At 40.3% G+C, this 21,656-nt stretch overlaps 1 protein-coding gene across 1 annotated transcript in view; it reads left to right on the forward strand.

The window, feature by feature from the left end:
- EML4 (EMAP like 4) overlaps positions 1–21,434 on the forward strand; it is a 76,908-nt gene extending 55,474 nt beyond the window's left edge. Inside the window, exons 18-24 of the mRNA XM_035897023.1 lie at positions 6,246–6,334; positions 7,522–7,619; positions 12,179–12,266; positions 13,554–13,652; positions 18,118–18,248; positions 18,769–18,897; positions 19,000–21,434. Coding sequence (XP_035752916.1) covers positions 6,246–6,334; positions 7,522–7,619; positions 12,179–12,266; positions 13,554–13,652; positions 18,118–18,248; positions 18,769–18,897; positions 19,000–19,233 — 868 coding nt within the window. The 3' untranslated portion in view covers positions 19,234–21,434. The remainder of the gene's footprint in view (positions 1–6,245; positions 6,335–7,521; positions 7,620–12,178; positions 12,267–13,553; positions 13,653–18,117; positions 18,249–18,768; positions 18,898–18,999) is intronic.
- Positions 21,435–21,656: the final 222 nt, after the last annotated feature.

The following is a 21,656-nucleotide window of genomic DNA, read 5'->3' on the forward strand; positions in this document are numbered from 1 at the left end:
GTTGTGATGATTGAAAGTTTAAAGCAAACAATTTGATACTACTCATCTTATATAGTGGAATTCATTTGCTTTTTATTCTTTTTGCTTGAGGTTAAGTAGCCTAAAAAGCTTGTGGGAAGGGGACAGATCTTTCTTACATGGGTTAGATGAAGACAGAAGGATTTTTGACTGTTGTTAGGCTGTTTTGTTTTTTTAACTACTCTTCCGTGAAAGCCCAGATCTTGATTTTTTTTTTTTTTAAACTATTTTTTTTGCAGGGGTTTCCATGAGCACTCTTTATTGGCTTTACCAAGAACTGTATACTTTAATATTGTGTGTGTATGTTACATTAGTTTATAAGACTGGTACCGTACAGATCTTTCTCTTCCCAAATCAAACACACTTGCAGCCTTTTAAATTGACATGGAGAGGCAAGTGAACGGGCTAGGATTTTGATTTTTGTGCAAGACAAAGTTCAACATTGCTGCAATGAAGTTCTATCGACCTGTTCATACTCTTTCTGAAATCATTGCATATTTGAAAGCTATGAAAACACAAGCTGAGTCTTTTAACTCAGGCTTCGTTTAGTGGTGGAAAAAATTTGTTTTAATTCATAGTCAAACTCTGGCTTGGTATCATCTCCCAAGAAAGGAGTTTCATGCAATGTATTTTTAGCAACTACCAGTTAAAAGAAAAAACAGATATTCATAGCATTAGAAAGGTGAGAGGAGCAGATATTAAATCTGCTAGCATTTTTATTATATTTTTCAGTTATACCTCATGGTTGATGACTCAATGATAAAATAATATATAGCACGTGTAAGAAAATGGGGAATTTTTTTTGTGTTTAATTCGCCCTCTAGAAATTTTTTTTTATACCTAACCTTATGCCTAAAAATCATTTGGTTTTTAGAAACTTCTGAGCGTGTGCAGCACCCTTAAACTTTCCTGGAAAAACAAAACGTTAAATACTTTTTAAGGAGTTTCCTCCTCCAAGATGAAGATGCAGTCTGCACTAAATTCATTAGGTATAACATCAGGCTAGAAAACCTAGTTTACCTTCCTTGAGTGCTTGTATATATGGTTTCCACGTTGCACCTTTCCACTTTTTCATCTCTTTCTAATTATAGCAATAAATTGAACAAGTGTTTCACCTTCATTAAACAGAGCAGACGATACTGACCTAATAGTACTTGAAACAGGGAAAAGGGAAAAGAAGGTCAGGCTACATTTCTTGAAAGTTTAGGTGGTTTTGAAATGACATCAAAGCACAATGAAGGCATATTGACTGGCTGAAGCGTTCAGTCTTGTGTTTGCTTTTGACCTTCTTTTTTCCCTCCCAGAGTATTTTAACATTACTTTTTCAGTTCAGCACTTTTCAGTTTAAATTCATATTTTTTAATTACTTGAGGCAACTGGTTCGGATAAACTTATGATGAAGGCCTTGGGAGGGTTTTTTTTGGGGGGGGGGGGGGGGGGGGGGTCCCCCCCCCCCCATTCTTGGAACTGAGCAGTTATATTTTCACCATTATATTTTATTGCGTTCTGAAATTGCATGATTCAATGATAGCTTTGAGATACACAAATGAAACTGAATTGAAATGAGGCCTGGTAAGTGTACAAGCGTATGAGAAATAAATGAAGTTGTGAATCAAGATAAACAGAACAGTTTTAAATTTACTGCCTAACCAGTAGCATCAAGCGGTGCTTTCTGTGCCAGCTAATCCAGTCCAAAGGAGTTATTTCCCAAGGAATGAGGGCTGCATGATGTATCTCAATTAATGTATGAGATAAAATAGTCTCATAGTCTCAAGCCATTTTATTAAATAACTTACTTGATTCATAGGCCCAAAATGCATAAAGGCAATATTAAATGAGTCTCATTCGTAAAGAGTTCAATAAACCTTGTATGTGTCTACCTATTGTCATTCTAGTGCTGCTCTGCTTCCAGTACGGAGGTCAGTAAGACAGGGGTGGGGAACATTAAGAAGGTTGGGTTTGATGGTTAAAACTGTGACATCTGAAGAAAACTGAATTTTCTACCTCTCTTCCCATGTCTGTTGTTTCACAGCGGTGTGTTTTTTATCAGGCCAACACATCATGGTTTTGGTGTGCATTTCAGGTACCTCTTGCCATGATGACTCTTTCGGTATCATTTCCCTTTTTGGGCCATCTGCAAATGATCTGCTGCAGGTTTTGTTAGCCACTTCTTTAAATACCTTCTGTGTGCCTGATCATCAGTTGTCTGGGATTAAGCCTGGTTTGGAAAGAACTAATACTTTTTGTGGATCCTGGAAACGCACAGCTCAAAAACTAAAAGGGCTGGCAATCAGAAATCCTACCAGAAAAGTGGGTTTTTCAAGGCACTATGCAGCTCCTTTTGCCATGCTGCCAGTGGTATTATTTGCAGGGAACTAGACCTTTCTGTGACTAATCATGTAGCATATCTTGAGTGCTGTGCACTGCAGAAAAAAGACTAGTAAGATTCTTACAAAAATACTGACATGATTAAGAAAACTGTGGGCTGGAGGGCAAGACCAGTGTAAGCCAAATCCACAAGAAGGTAAATCAATCAGTAGAGCTATTGCCATTTATACCAGTTCGGCATCTGTTGTGGTATTAAGATGAAGAAGCCTAAATATCCCAGGGAACCACTTTTGTAAGATGGGTTGGTTTGTTCACTCTGATTAGTGCCTTGCACGTTCAACATTCCATATTAATTGAACGTGGGAATTGCAAGTGTAAGTGCAAAAATATATTACTACTTTGAAATACTGTTTCCCTGGTGATTTCATCAGAAAAATTCTGCATTCACAGATGTGAATTATCAGTAATAAATGTCTGTCATGGGTCAGAATTTGTTTTACAGGGGAGAGTAGTTTAAGGGGTTTTGTTTCTAAAAACATATTTTTTAGATAGGTTATTAGTATTTTTTTAAAGGAAAGACAAGAAATGGATGAAAATGGCAAAAGTTCTGTCGTGTTTAAATGAACTCACAAACAAGTTAAGCATATTATCTTCGGTAACAATTGGGAGAAAATCAATAAAAACCAGAAAAGGCAAAAGAGCTTCTATGTTACAGCCGGGATACCATTCTCCCATTTATTTCATCCAGTCTACGGATCAGAAGTTCACTTGGCAGCCAAGCTTTGCATTTCACAGCCCGGTAGAACTGTTTCAGGGTCAGCTGCCATTTGCATGTTGCATACCTTCGTGTTGGAAGGAAGATCCTCTCACGAAATCTTACAGCCGGGATACCATTCTCCCATTTATTTCATCCAGTCTACGGATCAGAAGTTCACTTGGCAGCCAAGCTTTGCATTTCACAGCCCGGTAGAACTGTTTCAGGGTCAGCTGCCATTTGCATACCTTCGTGTTGGAAGGAAGATCCTCTCACGAAGTGTGGTCTCAAGGTGGACCCCAGCTGTTTGCGAGCAGGGCCTCCGTGGGGCCTGCCGATGAATGGCTGTAGCCGCTAGACTGGAGACACTTTTCATGGAGCCAGGCTTTCTTGCTGGCAGTTGCAGTTTTTGCCATGACATTGGGAGAGTCTGGAATCCTGAAGAGAGCATGTCTGATTGCAGCTTGTGGCAGCATCAAGAAACAGCTGAACTAGATGTGACCAATGCTTCGGTTCTTAAATTAATACCAAAATTGTCACGGTGCACTGACTGTTTCCTCGGTCAGCTAAGATTGCTGCTAATACCTCTTGTATTTGGAGAAGGACTGGTGTCACAAAATGCTGTCTCCTAATGCTAAATGAAGTTCACTGTGCCCTCTTAAGAGCAGCAGCAGTTTTGCATTGAGTTTGATAACACAGAATACCACATCTGTGCTTTCAGTAAAATAGGGGGGGTTGCATGTTTTTCCAGTAGCATTTGAGGCTTTGGGTCTTTCTCATTTTACATAATATTAACTGGAGGATTGCCTGATTTGGGGAACAGCATGCCTCTGCTGCAGTAGCCTCCCTTCCCTGGTTGTATATTTTGGGACACAGAGGGCTCAGCCCTCCCCTTTGGCTGTCTGGCAGAAGCACTGTGCAGCACGGTCACCTGCAGGAGACATGGACGTGGGAAGGGGATACCCATCCACTTTGTGGAAGAAGGCTGCTTTTGATTGTTACTGTACTGCTGATGAGTTTTTATATCCAGGCACCACAAGTATGCTGCTCAAAATAAACAGGCATTGTGCTGTGTCATCTTGCTGGATAAATAGATTTTACAATCTAGTGCCCAAGTTTTGTGGTAAAGCAAAAGGTCTTTCTGTCTCCTGTTTTGCTGTCCGTGCACAAGAGGTGTGTTGCTGACCTGGGCTGAAGCAGTGAGGAGCCTCTACCCTGTGCTGGATTCAGGAAAACACAAATAAGAATGGAACAGTGAGGCATTGGCTTTCAGACCAGCTCCTCATGTTGCTTGAAAACCGAGTGACTTCAACTCAGTGATGCCTCCATGTGTGTTCTTCACACTTCTGTTGTTGTCCCACCAGGATGTACTTTAAAAGCCATTTATCTGTCATGATGGAGTGATTGTTTTTCTCTGGAGGCAAAATGGCATAGGTACCCTCTCTCTTCCCCCCTGCCGGGCCCTTTTGTGGTTTGGTTTGGTTTGGTTTTAAATTTATTTTGGTTTCTTCTTTAATGTCCACAACCCATCAGGGTTATCAGCCAGGTAACATTTTAGTGAAACATTTGGCAGGGCCAAAGAGGGGCATAGTTCAACCTAAATAGCAGGATAGCAACTCTTAATGCCTTCAGAGAACTTTCAGAGATTCAGTGTGTAGATTGGAAGAGATTAAAAGTCTACTTTCAGCAGAGGATTACAGCAGAGAAACTCTGAGCATGACTTCTACTGCTGTCCAATGCAAACATATTAGCTGTTTTGCACTGGTTCCATCTGTCTTGCACACAGGTTATTCAGCAGTCTGTGGGATGTAGGTCTGAGGGTTTTTTATGCATATGTCACTTAATTTCGTTCATGTGGTTCTCTAACCACAAGCTGGTTTTAAGCCTCTCGGACCAGGCCACCTTTGAGATACCAAGTCTGCATCAGCGCAAGGTGGAAGCTCATCTCCATTGATAGAAAACAGCCATGTTGAACTGTTGTTCCTGGAGTTTATTTTAGCTTATATAAGTTTGTTTTGGAATAGAGGGTCCTGGCTTTCGGGGTGTGTTTATTCCACGGAGTTCACCGTTGGGTGTCTGTGTGAGATGGCAGGTGGCATTGCCTTGCCCATTTCCACAGTCCATGGACTTGCTGTTTGCTGCTAGGGACACAAACCTGTCTGCAGCATACGTGCATGGTCGTGGGATCAGAAGTTTGGAGCAAAGAAATTAAATTCTGAGTACAGCTTTAATGTGTTTAGCCATGTCAGGAGTTTATGTTTTCATTTTTAACATGTATGTACATATATTTTTTTTTTTAAATTTTCATTGTCTATTTTGTTAATCTTCACTGTCTTTAGGAGTTAAATGGGCAACAGAACTGTGGCAAATACTCAGGTTCTGCTGATCATGCCTGCGTTGCTGCCAGTAGCCATTTTGGTGTACAGCCCACTGGGGTTTTGTGAGCTTCTCTGAGCTTTTTTACATGTGCCTCATAACTAATACTGCAGGTTAAACGTTATTGTTAAATAACAAAAAATGCAATTAATCACCTTAGTTATAAATCATCCAAGCAGGAAATAATTTTTTAAAAATGCTAGGTTATGAACTATCAGATTTCAGTAAATTCTTTCTTTCTTTGATAACATTATTGATAAAAATGGAAAGGACTGGGGGGAAAATACCAAATTAGAATATACTTGTGTTTAAAATGAGTCTGGAAATGTTTTCCACTCCCTGCTCCTACTTCTATTTTTTTTAACTTCATACAAATTGAAAGATCAGTTTTTATATCAAAGCTGTTCTTCAAAATGGGAAAGTAGTAGTAGATCAAAATTCAGCTGTAGCCTTAGGGCTTCAGGATGATAAGGTGCAGTACTATTAGCTATCTGGTGCCATCTTTTATCATCTAGTAGACTTTTTGGTGATTACTGCAGTGTTTTAAGGAGGGGGAAAAAATTGGGCTGTATTTAGAATTTTTTATATATTCTTCACTGAAACTTGCATTGCTTTGCGAACCAGAAAAGCGTTCCATTAAAAACAGATGTTTGCTGTGCAGCCCTTGAGGGGCTAGCATGAGAAGATGAAGGCAGGCAGTCATTATTGCTCTTTTGCTTGCTTTTTTGTTTAGTGGAAGTGATACTCATTGGAATTCTCCTCTCTCTAGGTGGTTTGTTTTGGATGCGGAAACGAGGGATCTGGTTTCCATACACACTGATGGCAACGAACAGCTCTCAGTGATGCGCTATTCAGTAGGTAGGCAGACTTGTACGTTCAGAATAATCGCTGATAAATGAGATGCCTGTGCTGTTAAATGGTGTTAAACTATTCCTCAGTCACTAGAAAAGGCAGAGCTTTGAAAAAAAAATTGTTTAAGATGCTTAATATATAACTAAATACTTGGTTACAGACTTAGTATGCTAAGTCTTGGAGTTTTGCAACTGCAAACATTACAGTTGCCTTTTCCAGCCTTTCCTTCACATCGAACTGTACTGTTATAACAAATGTTAGCTTTGCTCCCAGAAAAATTAAAAGTTCTCCACTAAATAGTTGACAGGCTAACAGAAAAGTCTGTGAAAAGCTTAATATTTCAGTGACGTTTTAATATACTTCTTAGTTAATTTTCATGTTTACTAATACAAAACCATAAAACTAAGCACAGGTCTGTCTGAAACTGAGAGCTGTTTGTTAAGTATTTGCTATGGGATTACATGGAGTCCAAGCCAGCAAGTCTCCTCTTCAGGCGTGACATGACAGACCATTAGGGGCTGACTCCTCTCTGTTAAAACTGTATGGGAGAACACGCTCATAAATCTGTTTCTTGTTTGCTTTTGGATAACATGCTGTGTCAGTGGGCAAAATGTTCCTCTGCTGCTGCCACATCTGCCAAGTGCAGCAATTTCTTTTAAAGCGCTGATGTTCATTGACACTAGAGGCGTTTGATTGTGATTCAAGGCAACTTTTGTCCACATACTTTTTTTTTTTTTTTTAAATGGAGACAATACGGGTTAGAAAACTGCTTATACTGTTTGAATGCTCTGCTTCTTCTATAGACTTTATTTAGTGCTGGTTTATATGCAATCCTCCCCTCCAAAGCTAAGCTAACTATAGAGTAAATACTGTTCTGCATGTTTTTGTGATGCAGAAAACTCAAGCCTGCCTGCTGTTGACAACTTCCAGAAATCTAGTGCAATCTGAGGATTTATACCCTGTCCATTGGACACTTTAAAAGAGCAGAAGTGAAAGAACTTGCCCCAAAACGATACCCACAAAGTAAACAGATACTGACTGAAAAACAATATAATGTAAACAGTTATGTATCCTTACATACAATTCATAAGCAGTAGTTTAATTGAGACTGTTGTCTTAGCGATAAATCTGAAATCATTAAAATTTGGAAAACAAACATTCTGTTAATATATATTAACTATTTTGTGTTGTAGATGGCACCTTACTTGCAGTGGGATCCCATGACAACTTTATTTACCTCTACGTAGTAACAGAAAATGGAAGAAAGTATAGCAGATACGGAAAATGCACTGTAAGTTTTGGAGCAAATATAATCAGCAGTTCTTGCATTGTGATGTTATACATGAAGATGTTAGGCAATGGAACTCTTTCCAGGTTGATGCTTTTCCATTTTTAGTTTGGTTATAGGTTTTATGGTGTTTTTCCAGCATTTGATTGATTTTAAACTTCAGTCTGATGGGTACTGCTGAACACTTTTGCATCAAATACCTGCATCAAATACAACTAATCTCTAAGACTATTGACTTTTTCTTTGAAATGGGAGATTAGCAGTAAGATGGAGAAATGCCTTCTGTCTATATGCTGAAACCCTTTCGAGGAAAATATTACACTTGTTTGGAGGTATTTTCCCACATTGATAAAGTACTTCTTGGACCAACATAGCATTAGGTGGTGGAATTTCGTTAGAATATGTAACTTTGGAGATTTCAAATATGCACTATTTTCAGCTGTAATTTTTACTACAAAATTTGGAACTGGGGGATATATTAACAATAAATTTCTGGCACAGGGTAAATAAATATAAGTGTAGCATGAGTAGTGGCGTTTATATTAGTCCTTACATTTACATGAGGTTTTGCCAGTGCTAAAAAGACATACTTTTTTTTTTTTTCTTTAAGTGTTCAGTCATCTAAGATCCGTGTCTTAAGTTCAGCTGTCTCTGTATGTTAGTGGGAATATTTACATAAAGAACATCTGAACCTTAATGGGGTGTGCAAATGATATCATAAGAATAGGTTCATATTTGACATGTGAAATTTTTTTTTTAAGGAATGCATCCCCCGCTCAAAACATTTTTCATGTGGGGGGATCGTAAGGCTAAATTGTGTTTTGGGGTTGTTTTGGTTTGGTTTTGGTTTGGTTTTTTATGTCTAAAAGTTGGGGGGTTTTTTTATCATTAGTAGTAGTATTATTATTTTACTACAACCTTTGATGCAAGACTTGCAGTGGAAACTGTTGGGGGAAATGAACAGGCATTAGCCAGTCCTTTAGTGCCATGTAAGGTGTCTTTGAGAGATTTCTACCCATCATTTGGCTGAGGACACCCCGCACTGCTAGAGTGTGGGGGTCCAGAGCAGCCTGGGTCCAGCTGCTGCTGGGGCACAGGGCTGCCAGGGCGGTTGACAGCGGCAGGTTTGCTCCATCCCTGGGGTGTGCAGGCTGGCTGGGAGGGCTCAGTGCTGGCATGGGATGTGTCTGGGAGGGAAGGCTGTTGGGTATGCTGGAGGCTCCTCGATGGCAGGGTTGTGGTGCAGGGTGAGCCAGGGCATCCTGCAGCCCCTGAGCAGGGTGGTGGTGGGGTTAGCTGAGAGCAGAATGGTTGTGAGGTAAGAAATCAGGTCTGCAGCCTTCCTGGGGAGCTCAAGCAGAGGGGAAAGGACCAAGCCTACAGGAAAGTCAGACCAGAGGCCCAGTGGGGCTGGTGGGGATGGCAGGGGGCAGCTGCACCTCAGTACAGCAGTTCACCCCATCACTCATTTTTTAACCTTAAAAGATAAAATCACTCAGAGATGGCTGATTTTAACATATGTAATATTTAGCTTGCTTCGAGGTGTCTGTGAGCTCTTTGAAGATGTATGAGATAATTTATTTCTGTATATCGCATGTATTATGTATGAGGAGAGAGCATATTGTAATTTAAACCAGCATCTGTACGTCTGTCTGTCCATCTGCCTTGGCAGAAAAGAGGTTTGTAAAAATTGGGATGGGAGAAGTGAGCGTTGTTATACTCAGGCAGAAGCGTTAAGGCTTCAAAGCAGATTTCTGTTAACCTTTTTTTTTTTTTTTCAATTGGACTGCATGTAGAAGCCAAAATTAGCAACCTGGTTTCTGTCAGGGCTGAGCTCCCCTGACCCTTCCAGCTTGCGCAGAAGGCAGCAGCATGTTGGCTGACCAGAGCTAACACTGCCGATCAGGTTTCACAAGCCCTCTGCCTCCCCTCTGCTGCCTGCCAGCACGCTGGCAGGTCCATACCAGCTTGATGCTAAACAGGGAGACACCCAGGCATGCTCGGGACCCGGAGCGCTCTCCTGGCCGGTGCTCCGGTGCTGGCACTGCGTCCTTCTGGTCATCTTCTGTCATTCAGTAGCCTTGAGGGTGATCTCCAAGTAGTATGACTCAGTCCTCCTGGTAGGCAACTCTGGTTGTTTCTTCCAACTTGAATACGTTATTTGAATACTTTCAGAAGGATTTTATCTACTGAACCAGAATCAGCTCAAGCATAAGGGCTGTGTGCCCACTGTTACGTTTAAATCCCTTTTCAGTCACGACCAGGCTTTCTGCTGCTGGAGAGGCGAGTCTCTGACCTGTGAACGTGTTTCCACAGTGAGGGATGGTGTTGGTTGTGATCAGAAGGAATTTCAGATGAGCCGAAACAACCGTTTCGACTTGTGCAGCTGTTTTTTGAGGGCTTCAGCTATGCAGACAGCAATGTGAAGGTATGGGCTGGGTTATGAGCTTCCAGGGTGTCAGCAGCCCCAAGGTAGCTGGTGCTGTCTCTATTTGTCTCACATCAGAGGTACCTGTTAGTAAAAGAGAAGCAAGTGCCAAGAGGGCTGTGGGTGAAAGCCACAACAGGCAGCCACGCTGAAGTATTTGACACACTGGACTTAACCTGAAATAATTACTGTGACCATCCTGTAGGTTGTGGGTGTTTTGGACCTTGCAGCACTTAAGTCTGAAACAGAGAAACACTGCCAAAGAAGGAGAGGGTTTCCATTTAGTCAGATGGTTTTACTAGCCAGTGATAATGTGAGTCACTATGTTCATTGTATATAAAGGTACAGAAAAGGAAGGAGTAAGATGTTGCCTAATCAGTGGGCAGCTACCAAAGAAAGATTTTAATAGAAAATGGGATTGTCCTGTTGAAAATATTATGGCGATGTTATGTTCCAGTTCATCGGTCGGTGATCGCTTGCCTGAAGGGATTTTGCAGCATGGAGCCCCTTGGCCAATTCCTTTGTTCCCTCCCCCGCCGCCCCCAGGAATTTTAACAGCTGCCAAATGTCTGGCAGGATTTAGTAAATGACTGACCAATTCTTTTCCATGTTGGAGTTCGCTTGCAAGTTTGACGACTTGGAAAATAGGGGTGGGGGAGAAAAAATCCTAGCCAATCGTGCTTTTTTTTTTTTTTTTTTCCAAAATACCAAGTTTGCATGTCGATATCATATGTCCCACCCATGACTGCAAAGTAGTTATGTCAATACACAGTTCCTCCTCCACAGGCTAGTTCATAAGTAAATAAATCTTAAAGGTTAGCTTTTCTCCTAAATGTTTTTGCAGTCTCTCACAGAGGACCTGGGGACAGGGAGACAGACACAGGTGTATTTTTACATGTAATTCTGGAAGCAATCAGCATCTCTTGGAGTTCTCTGTGGAGGAAGCTGGCGTGGTGGGTGGCGCAGCAGCCAGTGCCGTGCTCCAGCACAGCCCCAGCGCAGTGGACGCAGGCTGGGCCAAGAGACCTTGCATGGGGGCCAAGAGATGCCATCTTCATAATGACCTCCAAGAGAGGGAGATGAATTGGCATCCGTCAGTCAAGAAAGTGGTGTATTGTTGCCTGGGACGGTGACTAGGAAGGGGAGAAAACTGATGGTCTTACAAGGGGAAGAGGAGCAGTAAAAAGAAATGGAAGGGTGGAAGATGAAAAGTGTGAAAAGGATGTCACTTTTATTAATTTCCTACCCTTTCCTCTACAGAGAAATAATTTATTCCTACTTTATACAAATTTGTGGCTCTTCTAGAGCCTTTCATAACTTTATTATTACTATTATTAATACCAACAAAAAGGTTCATGCACAGGAAAAGTATTGACAGCTGCATTTGTCTTTCCTCTCAAAACCAAAGATGGGTGTTTAGCCCTCAGTGTGCTCCTGGTGGTGATAACTAAGCAATTAAGGCAAAGTGGTTTGATTCTATACAGATGACCCTATGCCTATAGGGAAGACTCCTTTTGAAGCTGGCACTAACATGCATGCAGTATAAGAAGCACAGCAGAAACTTTCAAAAAGCTTACAAGGGTATTCTTGTAACACCAGTCCTTCATCTTGCAGTTAACCCAGGTATCCTAAGTTTTAGGATGAGTAAAAGTTATTTGAATGTGTGTGCCTTTGATGGAAGTCTTTTGAATGGACAGAGAAATAAAACAGAGACCCATCTGACACTTTTCTGATGGGATCTAACAATGATCCTGCGTAAGTTACTTGCCTTTCTCAATTAGTAGTAGTGTGTACTTTCTTAATTAAAGTACAAATGTGAGTTCATCTGTGTTTTAGCAATGTACCTTCCTGGAGTAAGTCATTCTGCGGTCCGAGCGGGGCGACACCATTTAGAAGTGAAGAATCCACCGTGCGGTGGGAGAGGCACGATGCCCAGGCTGTGTTTGTTTAGCTGTTAGCGAGTGTGGCGCCGGGAGTAAGGAGCCTTTAAAGGAGCACAAGTGAAATGCAGCAGACCTGGGGTGGGTGGGGAGGTGCTTTTTTGCTGTTAGCTGTCCCATCTGTGGGTGCAGCTTCTGCTTCTGTTTGAATTAAGATACGAGTTTCACATTGGTGTTACTGCCTTCTTCTCCAGGGACATTCCAGCTATATTACACACCTTGACTGGTCCCCGGACAACAAGTATATAATGTCAAACTCAGGAGACTATGAAATATTATACTGTAAGTATGAAATGAAATACACGGGAAACAGAAGTATGTATTAGCTGTCAGAATATTTAGAAGAGTGTGTTTGATCAGGACTGTACAAAGTGCTTACTGACAAAAGAACCAATTTGAACTTGTGTAACCTGATATCTTGATGTTATTCAGAACTGTGTGTTACCTAATGGCAATGCCAAATATAGCTTACTTCTTTACAAGGTCATAAATCAGTTTAACAGCATAGAATTTACAGAACAAGTGGCACTACGTTTCAATGTTGGCCCAAAGTTCTGTAGATTGAAAATAATATATACAGTTGTCTAATTAGTGTCAACAGTATCAGTTATTTTGGGGGAATAAAACCAGTGGGTCTGTGCCTCTGTTCTGGGATTCCTTTTTTTTTAAAAACACTTTATCATGGCTGGTGGTGCTGAAAACTAAGCAGAGAAACACTACTACTTTAATGAGCTAGTGGTAATAATGTTTTTGTGTTTGTCTTTTTTTAATATGTGAAAATACAAATTTAATATATAGTGGTTACGTCGAAAGTCCAACTTGCATAGTGCATATCAGTCTGTTTGTAAATTGGTTTTTGTATTCTTGTCTTCCCGTGGCTTTAACAAGATCCAAGAGGATTGGAGTTCTGTTCCTGTACAGGCAAGAAGAGCCATCAGTTTAAATATCTGTCACCTTGACATGTTCATTCTGCCTGTCACAACTTAGGTTTCAAATCTGGATAGTGCAGTATCTCAATCTACCAAAAGGACATGTTGGTGTTTATAATTGCCTGTATAGGGAAGCAAAGAGCTGTGACCCATTAGTACCGGGCTGGTGTATTGAAAGATGGGCACTCTTTTGGGAAACAATCTTTCCTTTCATAGTTAGAAGTTGAAAAGCAGTCTAAGGCTGCTCTGGCAGTAGTTTCTCACTGTTTTAAAAGCAGAGCTTCCTGAATGATTGATTGAAATGTAGCACATGAATGGAGCTGGTAGGAGGGAGAAATTATTCTATTACAGGATCTATTAAAGCATTTTTTAGAGTAGGTAGCAGGGGACCCAAGCTGCAGGGAAGTGTTTTCGAGGTACGCTGATCTGAAGAAGGAAATGAGAAGTAAACGTGACTCTTAAATACCAAGCAAAACTTCAAGTGTCTGGAGTTTTATAAAGGTACTGGTCTGTCCTTGCCTCTACAGTGTGATTCCAGATTGGTTTTGAGATACGTTTATTTACCATGTTAGCACCTTCAAAGAGCACATATGTAGATAGAAAATTATATGGCATAAGTCATTATTCACTTTTTTTGCAGGGGACATTCCAAGTGGCTGTAAGCTAATCAGGAATCGTTCTGACTGTAAGGATATAGATTGGACGACATACACTTGTGTGCTAGGCTTCCAGGTGTTTGGTAAGCACCATTTATCTTGCTTTTAAGTTATTCACGCTGTGCTTTTGTGTTTTCTTTTGCTTCAATTTGTCATTGGACATACGCTGTTGATGATTATCGAGCATGGCGCTGAGATGGCAGACCAAAGAGACTGACCACAATACTCATCTGTGATACAGAGCACTGGATGCTCTATAGACAATGTATAATCAATTTCTATTTAGTCTTGAAGTCTGGGATTTGATTTTTCTGCTGTCATCTTAGGCTACCAATTTTGGAGGCACTGAAGCAAAATGCTGATATTTCAAAGTGCTCATACGTACATGTGCATTCTCCTTCGCTTACCTTGGGTTTGGTGTAAGAACAAGATCATATGAGTGTAGGTTATAGTTCACGACTTAAAATCATGACAGCACTTTGATACCTGTAGTCAAAGGTGAGTAATATACACTGCTTCCAAAGAGTAAAAATGCTTTAAATAGATTCTTTATGTTGTAGTTTATTTTTTAAATGTACAAAAATTTTACAAAGCTGACAGATCTGATTTTAATAGTGCATTATGAGACTGTGGCCAAACAATTCAAGCTGCTTTTGCTAAAGGCAGCTCTGTTGACCATAAATGAGGCACCCCTCTGTGAGGGGCTGAAAAGTAGGGTTCAGCCTGTCAATGTTGTAAAACCAAGTTGTGTGAGCAGGATACTGAATGCCTTGCTTCCACCGCTGAGATCAGATAGATGCCTCTGTTCTTCATGCTGGAAACATCAAAAGCAGGTAACTCAGTAAATTCTCTAGAGGTGAGGGTTAGGTCTACAAATCTTTTCCTCACAGCTTTGAATATTAGTTTATATGCAGGGTAGAAGAAAATCAGTTAAGTCTGATTTGCTTTCTGTAGCTTCTGACACCTATCATGCATATTTTAGAACTGTCATGTGCTTAATGAGCAAGCAGCCTTAAAGGATTGCAGTTGATCTGTGGGCTAACACTGATGCTCTTGTGTGACATATTGGCTAGGTGGAGGGCATTTGGTGCTTTATAACCAGGCTTTATTTCCTTTCTGGATACCAAAGATCTGAGACAGAGCAGGGAAAATAAAGGGGTCAGAGAAGGAAGCTGACTGGTTGATAAACTGCATAAATATTTTTGAGTTGTTTGGAGCTAGGTAGCAGAAATAAATGGGAGTGTGCTGTTTCTGGAGCTGAATGCTGTTGCTTATTGCTAGTTTGATGAAAATATTGGCTCCCATTAGCCTGAGAACTGTGAACCAGGTTGTGTACGTGTTTGTTTTTATTCAGTCTGCATGAAGTAGAGAGTGGATGGCTGTTTCCTCCTGATGCTCTGTGCCTGTAAGCATAGGCTGGCAAGGAATTGGTCCACAGCAGTCGTTTCCTCACTGTCTTTGCTACTGCGACTGACAAGATTTTTTTTTTTTAAATGGAGCATCAGAAGATTCAGGCTAGGCTGGCAAGGAATTGGTCCACGGCAGTCATTTCCTCACTGTCTTTGCTACTGCGACTGACAGGATTTTTTTTTTAAATGGAGCATCAGAAGATTCAGGAGACACTGGAGAAAAGTGAAAAGCAAAACTCCCTCCTTGACACTAATATGACCTCTTTCTCCAGGAGCAATGAAAACACTTTGTAAGGGCTGAATATTCCTTCTGGAATAGCCTTGGACCTGAAGCCATTTTACATTTCATGCAGAGTACTTAAATCTACCAGAAATGTGGAGGTAGCTATGAGTGGCTCCGTTGCTACTGAACTTTTACCACTATGTTTGGTGGTAGAGCAGACAGAATAAGGGGAGCAGCTCTCTGTATCCCATTGCTTTCCCAGAAGTGTCCTTTACTCCTGGCCTAAGGAGATGAGGTGTGGGAATGCAGAAAGAGCTTGGTTTCACATCTAGACCATTGGCTTTGTCTCTCTAACAGGTGTTGGATAGAAGCTACTGGTGACTGGGGCCAGACTGGAGATGAGCAGCTCCCACAACCACAGTTTTGAGAAGCCTTTTTAGGTTTTGTTTTTAAAAAGTGGATAGGTTTGCTGATCCTGTCTGCATTCCCTTTTGGATTAATACAAACTTTAACCACTTCGGATTAAGTTTAATTAGTCTGAACTGCTCTCAAAATCTTCAGTGTGCCAGAGGACCTGGGAGTGAAGTAGATAAAGCAGATATTGTGATGTTATTCTAGGGCAGAACAGAATATATTTAAACTTCGTAGCCAAGAATCATCGTGCTTTAATTTTATATTGTCTGGTAGTCTGACACCCTTTGCAGAATCTTAAAATTATGGCTTGGTCTCAGACAAAGGCAAGTACTTTCCCATTAAATCAGACAGTGCAGCTAAGCCAAACTAGCAGATATTTGCTGCTCAAAGGAGAAGTCTGGCTTTGACCCGAGGGTCAGCTGGCTCAGGGATCCAAACAAGCTGGGGGCTGCTCACTTTGATGTTCAGGAAAGAGGGTTAAGTTTATGGGATTTTGGCTTTTGGGGTATGTGTTTTACTAATTTAGCTCTGTGGATAGTGTGTCCGTAGGCTCAGGCATTGCTCTGTTGTCAGCAGAAGAAAGAGGATGGAAATGCATGGTTTGGATGAGAATAGCATCGCTCCTTTTTGGCAGTTGATATTACTGTATTGGCTCAGCAGTATCATCAGTCTGCACCCCAAGCACTTGAAGTCACTCTCGTTTACTGCACATTTCCCACACTTTAGTCTGACCAGATTCTTTTGAGAGGTTTACTGCTGGTTAGCAGAATTTATTAAAGTTGAAGTGCTGCTGTCGTACCTAATAACCAACTCCTATTATTTTTTATTTTTTGTTATGCTTACAGTTAAGGAGTAAGAACTTCGTCATATTAATGTCTTGCTTTTTCCACGTTTGCCTGATGCATTGAAAGCAAATCCTGCCGTCTTATGACAAAGGGCCGTCTTACCTTTAGAGCTGCTAAAGGAATTTGTGAACACAAAAGACGTTTAACAAGGGATGCAATCTTGAATGTTAGCCTTTTTAATCTTAAAAAGAAGAGGAAATAGCATAGCTGTTTGGCACAGCCTGCCTAAGGTGGTGGCTGAAACTTCAGGAAACTGATTTGAAGTTCATTTATTACTCCCACCTGATGACAGTATTTTATATATAGAATGCAGGAGAAAGTTAAAATTCATTCATTTTGAGCTACTTGAAAATTTTTAAATAGTATATATTTTTCAGATTGATTTCATTGATGCGAGAGCAGTAAAATGTTTCTGAATACTTTCCTTAGCATTTCATGTCTTTATTTAGTAAATTATCTACAATGTAGCTTTATCAGCACTGTAGCAAGCTTAACAAGCTACCTTTGTTGTTATTCTGAGGAAATAAAGTTCTTGCTCCACCCACTGAAGAATGGAAATAAACAACTTTAAAGTTAAATGCTGTTTGCCATTTTGCTTGAAATCAAGAAGAGATAGTGTGGAGTTTGAAAAAGATAAGGCATTCTAAGTCCGCATTTTGTGCTGTATAAAACAGTAGGCAGCACATGGGTTTTATTTTACCAGAGTCAGTGACTGTAAGGGAGAAAGAAGATATTTTCATATCTGATAATGGACATCCCTCTCAGTCAATTGGACACACAGTTTTTCGGGGTAGGAGCTGAAATTTGAGGGGGGGAATTCCTCCTAACTCCTGAACTAATCAGAAACCCAAGTCTGAGCTGTAAAAATATGATACCTTCGGCATAAATTAGTATCTTATAACCCCTTGCTTACCTTTTGTTCAGCTTTTTTTGCAGATGTGAGTCATCAGTTTAGTTATGGGAATCTCTAGGGTCTTTATTTTTTTGTTTAAACTTGGAGCCTCCCCCCTCCCCAGTTTGTTCAGTGCTTTTCATCCAGGCAATGTTGTTATTCTTTTGTCTAGACATATCCATGTCATTCTTTTCACTTAAAAGCATATTGAATTGTACTTAAGCACTTGACAGCACTTACATCTATGAAACTCATACTGGCTGGGTTTCTGTGCAAAGTATCATCAATCAGTTGTCTCTTTTTAATTATGCAAATACTAAAAATTGCTCCAGATTTAGCATAAAACCCAGAGAAATCTCTGCATAATGTACGGTACCTGGGTTTGTTCTATGCTTCAGCATCAGTTTTGCTTTTAAAATGTTTGTGCATGAATGAAAGTGTTAAATTAAGAGTCACCAGTTTTAGCAGCAAACTTAAGATAAGCTTTAAACAAAACTGAGGTTTTGAACAGGAAACGTATCAAGCCCAAGAGGTTATCCTGGGCTGAGGTTGAGGGTTTGGGGTGGCAGGGGGTTGGGGAGCAGCATTAGACTAGCAAAATATTAGTGACATTTAATGAAATGCGTATTCCGTTATTCCAAGGTCTTACCTTTTGCTAAGCTTGCCTTTTCTCACAGCTTTATAGAATTTATTTTTGTTTATGGATTGTCTTTTAATTTGTTTCTAAAACTACCATCGCTAAATATCTGCTCTGCTGTCTCCTAGGAGTTTGGCCCGAAGGATCAGATGGGACAGACATAAATGCCCTCGTCAGATCCCATAACCGAAAAGTGATAGCAGTTGCTGATGATTTTTGTAAGGTCCATCTCTTTCAGTATCCCTGTTCCAAGCCAAAGGTAAGTCTAGACCAGTCTAGTCTACTGTGCTTGTTTGCATTGCATGAAGCTTTCCTTGCCAGACACCTGCTTCCAGCTCAGTCATTTTGGAACCTGGCAGCCAAATAGCTCATTTATATCTGAGAACAGTGCTAGAGACAAAAGCATGGTTTTCCCCATTAAGTTTATGTATATAAAAAATAGAAAATATAAAATAACATAAAATATAAAATTTTATACCTAAAAGTGAAGTGGCAGTAGTTATCCTTAAGTTCCGGAGCAGAGGCTTGATGCTTTCTGTTGGCTGGTCTTGGTGTTAAGTCCATTACTTTTTACATAAAGATCTAAATCTGTCCCGAGTTACAAGACTTAAGAAGAGAGCATGTATTGTGGGGGAAACCTAATACAAATATAAGTCTTCAGTCTTATGTGAATGAAGAGCTCTCTTGAAGGGCTAAGCAGAATCAGTAGTAGTTTTAGATTTTGGTATTGTGCTCCTCTAGTCAAGCATGTGGTTTATATTTCTGCTTGTTTTCGATAGGCTCCAAGTCACAAATACAGCGCTCACAGTAGTCATGTGACAAATGTCAGCTTCACCCATAGCGATGGTCACTTGATTTCAACTGGAGGGAAAGACACGAGTATTATTCAATGGAAACTTGTGGAGAAGGTAACTGTACCACAAAATGACATTGTCGTAGACATTGGTGCAACCAAAGTGCCCATCCCCGCCAGTGAAAATGCTGTACCGTCTCCTGCACCTCTCCCACAGCCTTTTAATGAAATGAACCAAAATGAAAGCATAACTGGCAGCTCTCCGGCTTCTTTGGAGAGCAACCTGGAGCAGTCTGCGGAGGCCAGCGAAGAGCAAAGCGAGGAGCAAAGCGAGGGCAGCAGCCTGGATCCCGCCGAGCCAGGCTACGAGGAGCCCTCCAATGAGACAAGCGAGGAGCACAGCGAATCCACGGTCACTGAAGAGCAGCAAGACAACTCACCAGTGTCTTAATGCTCCCAGCTCAGGCAGTTGTTATTTTCCCTTGGTGTGCGTGCTTTCATTACAGGGTGAGGGTTCAAATAGGGAAAAGTAGCTGAGATTCATGACCACTCCAGCTTTTGAGTTTCAGTGAGATTTTTAGTCTGAGCTTCAGTTCAATGCGTGGAACCATCCCAAGGGCATGTCTTGATGGTCTGTGTCAAGATCTGGTCACAGTTAGTAGTGGACATTACCACAGATCCATTTTGGTTCTGAAATTGCAGTCAGGATGTGGCATGAAATATATACTGGAAAAATGATTAGCTCTGAGAACTAGCTGAAGTAGACCACCTTATCTGTGTGAAAGTGCTTTCTGAAAGAAAGAAGCTGATGGGAAGCGCTGAGCTGTTCCAGCTGGGGAGTACTGTGCTGCTTTTTCCAGGTGCAAAGACAAACAAAACAAAAAAACAACCAAAAAAGGTCTTTGTAGGGCTGTTTTCCTTTGTTTTTTCTTGATGAGAAAAATAGAGGAAAAACAATGTAATGATGCCACATGTATGGCGATGCCTTCTTGATCTAACACATATGCAATTTTCTAACACTACTAATTCCTAGTGGAGTCTGGACGTGCTTGCAGTTGGTCTGCCCTGGGTGCTGCTAGTTCTAAGGCAAATCCTGTCGAAGAACAGTGTTGGCTGTTCCATTTTCACAGACTATTTAATAACAGACTAACCAAATACTGGCGTGTTTCACTTTTCATGACCTGAAAGTTGATTTGAACTGTAGGACGTAATTGTCTCTTCAAAGAATTGATTGCCTAGAGAGTTTGAAACTTAAGAGAGTCTTTACAGTGACTTTGATGTGAACAGCAGAGGAAGCGTGGCAAGAATGCAGAAGTCAGATGGGCTCCAGAGTTAAACTTTAAGCCTTCAAGCAGAACTTGCTCCATCCCTAGTAGGAGAAATATAAATACAGTTAACTTAAATTATTAAATTGGTGCTTAGGATTAGTATATTAAGTTGATAATTTTTCTTCTGCTGAATTTGTAGAGGTAATCGTAAGAATCATTAAACTGCAATTTTTTTTTCCCCAGCTCCTTTAGCAGTTGTGATATAAGCATACAGTAATTTAGATGATGATGTGATTTCCTCCCCCCTCCGCCTCCCACCCCCGACTTGCTGATCTATTATTTCTGTGATGTTTGTTTCCGCCCCACCCCTCCCCGGGTTGCTCTAAGCCATGCAGCTCTCATGTGGCTATACCTGGCCAGTTACGGGATATCTTGGCATTTGTTATGCATTTGGAAAGTACTTTTTTTACGAAGTTTGTCAGATAGCTACATTTTTTTTCTTAAGTGCATACATTTCCTACTTTAAAAAGATACAGATTTACTGACAGATATCCATTTCCTATGTACTTGTTTATATTTTGATTACATAAAATTTTCTTTTTTAACTTGCTGCATTGTGCTGGTATTTTAGTTCTTAGTTAGAATATCGTGTTTAGAAACTTTGGATGAGTTCATAAGTCTTAATTGTGCAAGCGTTTACGTGATTGTGCCATTCCAAAGTGCATCAAAACTGTCATTCCCTTACTAGTATCTTCTCAGGAGAAATGCTACAGATCAGGTATTTAGTCATCATTTGGAAAGATAAAAACAAATGGACTCCCAAAGGACATTTAGAACATTTATATAAAAAATATATAAATATATATATACACACATATATAGAGATAAAAAATATCCTCTTGTTTACAACAGTTCCAGAAAACCTCAAAGTAGTTCCCTTCAGATGGAGGGAGATACGGATTCCAAGCAACCCATCTGTTTAAACTGTGCTCTGTACATAGGGTTTTGCTGGAGAGCTCTGCTATGCCTGACTTGCAAATTTGCCAAATAGCAGCAATGGAAGACAAAGGTCAACTCATCAAAGTACTTGGTTCCAAATGAGGAATATGCTGTAGGTTTAGAAAATAATCTTGGTAAAGGAGAAAGGATTTTAGAGCTAAGGAGGCACAGAGCACTCTGTCATTTTTGTGAACTCCACGTAAGCAACGCATTTCTTTTTGGAACATCTGCCACTGGGGTTGCCATGTAAAGTGAGAGTTATAGTTGTGATATTCTTGTGTTTGTAGTTCAGAAGACTCTACTAATATGCAAAAAGCCTTACAGCTTTCAATTGCTGGCAACTACTGTTTAACAAATAATTAAATCTGTGATAATGGATGGAAATGGGTGGGATTATGTAACTGTAGATGTTTTAGAAAAATAATTGTGAATGAATTATGATTAAGAATGTTTCATGTGAAGATGTTTGAGCCATTTCTATCTATCTTGCATTCCTGTCTCAAGGCAGAAAATTTTGAAGATTAAAAAAAAAAAAATAAAATAATCAAAATAATGTATTGCAGTGTCTTTCTCCACGTCTGTTCTGGTTCCTTGTGTAGGCAAAGTG

The sequence above is a fragment of the Egretta garzetta genome, unplaced genomic scaffold, assembly GCF_000687185.1.
Source record: "Egretta garzetta isolate BGI_Z169 unplaced genomic scaffold, ASM68718v1 scaffold166, whole genome shotgun sequence".
Taxonomy (NCBI): domain Eukaryota; kingdom Metazoa; phylum Chordata; class Aves; order Pelecaniformes; family Ardeidae; genus Egretta; species Egretta garzetta.